The following is a 6,029-nucleotide window of genomic DNA, read 5'->3' as shown; positions in this document are numbered from 1 at the left end:
ACATGATGGTTGCACACTTGGTATGTTTGTTGTACCCTTTACATGATGGTTGTACCCTTTACATGATGGTTGCACCCTTTACATGATGGTTGCACCCTTGGTATGTTTGTTGCACCCTTGGTATGTTTGTTGCACCCTTGGTATGTTTGTTGCACCCTTGGCATGTTTGTTGCACCCTTTACATGATGGTTTCACCCTTTACATGATGGTTGCACCCTTTACATGTTTGTTGCACCCTTGGCATGTTTGTTGCACCCTTCACATGTCTGTTTGTTGTACCTGTGATGTGTGGGGAGGAAGAGTGGGAGTCCTTCCAGCTGTCCTTTTTACCCAAAGAGTTGTTGTTGATGGAGTCCTGAAAGAAACAACATGTTGAGAGAAAGACCATCAAAGATCATCCATCTATCCATCCATCCATCCATCCATCCATCCATCCATCCATCCATCCATCCATCCATCCATCCATCCATCCATCCATCCATCCATCCAAATGGATTTACTGCTTGAAAAATCTCTGATGTTTTGATCAAACCAGAATCAGAACCAGCATATCTCCAGAATAAACAACATATAATCATGAATTTGTCCTGCTGGTCTAACACCTGGTTACCATGGTTACCGTGTTAACTCTGAGCAACAGTTTGTCAGATCCAAACCTCTAAAAATAAATATTTTGACTTTCATCACGAAACACAGGCCGTTTCTCTTTTCTGAGCTCAAACACACCAGAGACGTTTTCATTCATCGCTGGAAGTTCTTTCAGTTTCTCTAAATATAAACGCCTGACCCAGTAAGCCGCAGGAATTTCCCCAGGTTTAAAAAGAAACTATACGAACAGATGAAGACGATCACTCACATCACAGGTCAGATCGCAGACTGAAGTTCTTTAAAAGGGATTTCTAAACCAGAACAGACCCAGCTTTTTAAAAATTCATACATATCTTTCATCATTTTTTTCTTTCGTTTTTGTTATTTTTGTCCTTGTTGGTCGATTTCTGGGCGTTTATGTCATTTTATGGTTGTTCTGCATTTATGTTTTTCAGCTGTTGTCTTATTCATTTCAGTTCTGGACACTTTGTGAGTCTTTTCCATCAATTTCCTTGAAATCATTGCAAAAACAAAAAAATCTTACCAAATATTTATGACTTCCTAGTGCAAAGATATTTGTACACTTTAAACAAAACTACACTGTAAATAACTTTTCAGTAAGAAGTAAGAGTTTCATTAATATTAAGAAATGTCTTACTTAAAACAAAATCCTACATTGTAACTTGTAAGTTAGTTCTGTTTTATTACAAGTGCACTAATAAACGAGACCAAAAATATTTGATTAAGATTTTGTGTTTTTGCCGTGTGCATCCTCAGCACGAGGAACCAGAACCGTTACTGGACCAGAACCGTTACTGGACTCGCGACTCGCTGCGTTTTCCAGCTGATAAATCTCAGAAGCGGAGAGGCAACGATCAGAAGGAGTCCAGATCTTCTGTCTCACAGCGAGCTGCTCGACTGAAACAGACCCAACTAATCGATGAAGCGTCCTGTTACGCCGACTCAGCACATCCTTCCCTGATCCGCTGGCAGCCTTCAGAACCTGCAGAGTGGAGATCTTAAATGGATTTATTAGGGTGTTATTTGTTCAGATCCTCCTCTTCCTCTCCAGCAGGACAGCTCAGGGAAAAATCTCCTGGTGTTTCTGCAGGAACCTACAGATTAATTTGACCGTCTCTTCTGTCGATTTAAGGATTTTATGTTATTTTCCCAACTTAAACTTGGCATAAATCCTGGTTGGTACAACCAACTTAATTAAAAAACTTTTTTAAGTCAAAATGATGAGAAAAACATTGAAATGACGGGAAAATGTTGAATCAAAGAAAAAAAGGAGATGAAAAAGAAACTGAAATAATGTGAAAAAGTTAGAAATGATTAAATTCAGGAATAATGAGTCAAAATAATTGAAAAAAAAATTAAAAATGGCAACATTATAAAAATTGTTGAGAAAATTTAAAAAAATTAATAATAAAGTTGAAATAATGAGAAAAATTAAGAAAAGCCCAAGGACAAGTTTGTTTTCTTTTAATTTTCTAATCCTTATTGTTTTATCATTTCAGAGAAATGATGAGAAAAATATTCAAATGAGAAAAAAAGACAAGATTTTGAAAAAAAATGAAGAAACGATGAAAAAAAGTCAAACGATCAACAAAAAGTTTGAAAATACAAATTTATAAGAATTAGAAAATGAAAAGAAAAATAAATAAATTATGAGACAAAATGTCCAAATGAGAAAAAAGATTAAATGATGAGAAAATATCTGACATGATGAAACAATCCAAGTTATGAGGATAAAAGTAAAAATCATGAGAAAAAAGACAAAATTATCAGAAAAGGTTGAAATAATGAGGAAACTCTGACATGATGAAACAATCCAAATTATGAGAAAAAAGTTGGAAAATGTGTTCCAATAATTCTGCCTTTTTTCAAGATATTTTGATTCAAAAACAGCAAAAAGTTTTTTTTTATTTCAAATTTAAAGGAAAGATTCACCATTTTCTTCCTCCTAGCGAACTATAATCTTATTTTGAAGAAATGATTTGTAATTATTTGGTGCTTTTAATTTGACTGCATCAGGTTCTGTTAAGGCTGGCTGGACTGGGAACCGACCCAGTAAACAGGAAGAGGCTCGTTTAAGGAGGAACTCCAGAACTCGCTGCTGCTGCTGCTGCTGCTGCTGAGGATGATGCTCTGCCTGAGGGATCAGACTGAAATACTGCAGCATCAGCAGCCGAACACAGAACAGAGTGAAAAAAGGTTGCTTAATTTCTGAAAGTATCACCTTCATGTATTTCTATGATCACTGTGAGTGAAAATGTGGGCTTTATGGGATGGGAAGCCCCGGTTTTAACTCGTTCTGAGTAACGAGGGCTGGAGGCCATCTTGTTTTCCTTTCACTTTGAATTCTTGCTCACACTCTGAAGCTGCATGTTCCACTATCTGCCTTATAACTAAGACCGGGTCACTACATTTTTAGTTTTTGAAGATTTAATTTTAGAAAAATCTTGAGTTTTTTTCACCAATTCACTTCTTGGGCTACCATGGTTCAGAGTGATGCTTGTTTTTCTATTTATTTGGATTTTGAACTCAACAGAATACTAGGGATAGTCTACAATTTCATATCTTTAATTACAAGAATAAAGTCGTAAAAAACACTAATTTTATGAGAACTTCAACAAAACAAATAAAAAATGAAACTGAGGAAAGTTTAGCCTCTTCTGAAGTTATATGTTGGGACCAGTTTAACCAATGAATGAAATTAAATTAAATCTTCATTTATTTTGAACAAGTAAACTGTCAGAGAAAAGGTAAAACAATTAAGAAGAAAATATACCATAATAATAATCAAACATATAAAAAACTAAACCTTCATATCCAGTTTGAATAGGAGGAGGAAGAAGACAAAGTTTATTAAATTCCATCCAAATATGTCCCACATATTCCATATTTACATATCCATCTACTATTTTGTTTCATCCTTGGAAACAAAATATTTAACAGGGAGAAAACCAAAGTATGAGGCTGGTGGCATCACAACGCAAAAACAAAAACCTTACCAAGTATTTTTTCTAGTTTCTAGTACAAATATCTTATACTGGCTCCACTGGCAAATTATTTAACTTATTTAAGACATTTACTGAAAACACTTCCTCATTCTCGCTAAAAAGTTACTTTAAATTAGTTTTGACTTATTTCAAGAGTACTAATATAATTAGAAACTAGATCAAAACTACTTGATAAGAATTAGCTCTTTTGCAGTATCCGAGCTTTCCCACTCTGCTCCTTCAGACTAGCTAACAGCAATTAGCAAACATCTGGTGGAACTGCACATCTGCTGAGCTCATTATACAAACTACTTCTCAGAGAAACACTGGAGAAAATGTTGTTCAAAGAGGAGTGTTGTGATGACGCGCTGAAGGAGGCATTTTGGAAAGAACAGGAGCTTCTTAAAGAGACAGACGCCCAATTTCAAGGTGTTAAATTGTAATGTCAATTTTCTTTTAAAGATTACCTATTATGCTTCCTGGAACATGTTAGGATAGGCTTGTGGTCTACACAAAACATATTCACTACACTATTTGCACAAAATGAGGTTTTAGTTTGCCGTTAGACTATTCTGAGCTGTTTTAGGGCCTTTTCTAACTTCCAATCCAAACAAGCTGCTGCTGGCCACACCCCCCAACTCAGTCACACTCGTACGTAAAAATAGCTGCAAACAGATGCACAATTAAACAACCGTACATCTCTGAAAAGCAGAAGTGGAGTATCCTGCACAAACAACAAAAATGCAGCAAGTGGTTTCTGGATGGCATGTATAAACAACAACACTCTTGTCTTTTCCAGCACAGCGCATACAGCAGTAAAACCAGCTGAACTAACATGCTGGACCTCCAATTGGGTTGCTAGGTTACGGGTGGAACTCTGCTGGGGTTGCTAGGTAACAAGCTGATTTGTGATGTCACATTCCAAAGGTTTTTGAAACGACACCAAAAAATGTTAACTGGCTGGGTAGTTTTCTAAGTGCTTACGCTGATTTTAGAAGCACCAGAGACTCAAATGTAAGTGTAAAATAATAAGAGGTTCTCTTTAAGTCATATTTGATATTTACAGCATTTTCAAAACAACTGAAGGTAACACGGTTACTTGACTGTGCCATAAAATGATTTTATAGGCCTGGCATAATACCGCCCCTTTAAAGATGCATATTATTATTTCTTTTTAAGATTCTAATCTTTATTTTTAAAGGGGTGTGGACTCTTCTCAGAGCCTCTGTCTGAGTCTGGCTGGATCGGAACCAGACCTGCCTCCTGTCTCTGTAAACACCCCGAGACGATGAGCTAAATCCGATCTTCTACTGCTCTGGAGTCAGCAGTCCAGACGTGTTTTTTCCCAGAATCGGCACTATTTATCATGATTGCAACTGAATATTTTCCCAAGATGGCAGAGCAGCAGCGGCATCAGCAGCAGCCGGGACGAACACGGCCAGGCGTCGTTCGATGAATCACTTCACCCTGATCCACTCTGACTCCTTCAGTCCTGGAACCGATCAGGAACATTCAGCATCCCAGGAGAGGGGATGTGACCCGAATGACACACTCGATTACACACAGATGCTCTCACACACACACACACAGTCACCCAGTTATCGGCCGACCTCTGGGTGGGTCCGCCCGGTCCGATCGGACCTACCTGGGTGCCGGCTTGTGGGAGCTGTGGGAACAGATTCAGGCTGGTCGGTCTCTTTGGTCGGTATTTATCCATGACAGCGCAGGTGGATCCTCCGTCGACAGGCAGCAGCTTCCTCCCTCCTCCTCCTCCTCCTCCTTTATCGGCGCTCCTCGGCTCGGACAAGGCCTCCCCCTCCCTCCTCTACCTCCCTGTCATCTCCTCTTCCTCCTCGGTCCTCCGAGCATCGTTCAGCTCTGAGCTCCTTCTCTGGCCACGCCCCTCTTCCCCGACGATTGGCCCTGTACGCCGTCACATCACCTTCATCACCACAACGCAGAGGAAGAGGGAGAGGGAGAGGGATTGTGTTGAGTTGTGATGGAGGGAGTCGGGACTGAGATGAGCGAGAGATACAGAAGGAGGAAGAGGAGGGGAGGGAGGGAGGAAGTCAGGGGCAGCCAATCAGAGCAAACCATGACATCATCAGCTGATCTGCCTTCAGGCTAATGAACATACAGAGAGTGACTCAGAGAAATACGATTAGACAGCAGGACAGGCGGACTAAGGCAACGGCCAGTCAGTAAAGCAGTCGGCAAACTGTCTGATGACTGGGAACCAGTCTGCCAGTCTGTCTCAACCCAGTTCAGCCAAATATAAACCCAGTCGCCAGTTAGGAAATGGTCTGATAAATGGAAACAGTCATCCTGTCTGAAAACAGTCAACAAACAGGCTGATAACTGGTAACAAGACAATCAATAAGACAGAAAACCAGTTTAAATAGACATATAACCAGTAACCAGTGAGGAACCAGCCTG

General features: G+C 39.5%; 1 protein-coding gene across 1 annotated transcript in view; it reads right to left on the bottom strand.

The window, feature by feature from the left end:
* Positions 1–5,625, bottom strand: part of LOC103466761 (C-Jun-amino-terminal kinase-interacting protein 1-like) — a 17,803-nt gene extending 12,178 nt beyond the window's left edge. Inside the window, exons 1-2 of the mRNA XM_017305180.1 lie at positions 5,239–5,625; positions 280–355 (exon numbers count right to left, since the gene is read on the bottom strand). Coding sequence (XP_017160669.1) covers positions 280–355; positions 5,239–5,310 — 148 coding nt within the window. The 5' untranslated portion in view covers positions 5,311–5,625. The remainder of the gene's footprint in view (positions 1–279; positions 356–5,238) is intronic.
* Positions 5,626–6,029: the final 404 nt, after the last annotated feature.

The sequence above is a fragment of the Poecilia reticulata genome, linkage group LG6, assembly GCF_000633615.1.
Source record: "Poecilia reticulata strain Guanapo linkage group LG6, Guppy_female_1.0+MT, whole genome shotgun sequence".
In the NCBI taxonomy this organism is placed as follows: domain Eukaryota; kingdom Metazoa; phylum Chordata; class Actinopteri; order Cyprinodontiformes; family Poeciliidae; genus Poecilia; species Poecilia reticulata.
This window is presented reverse-complemented; position numbering and strand designations above follow the sequence as displayed.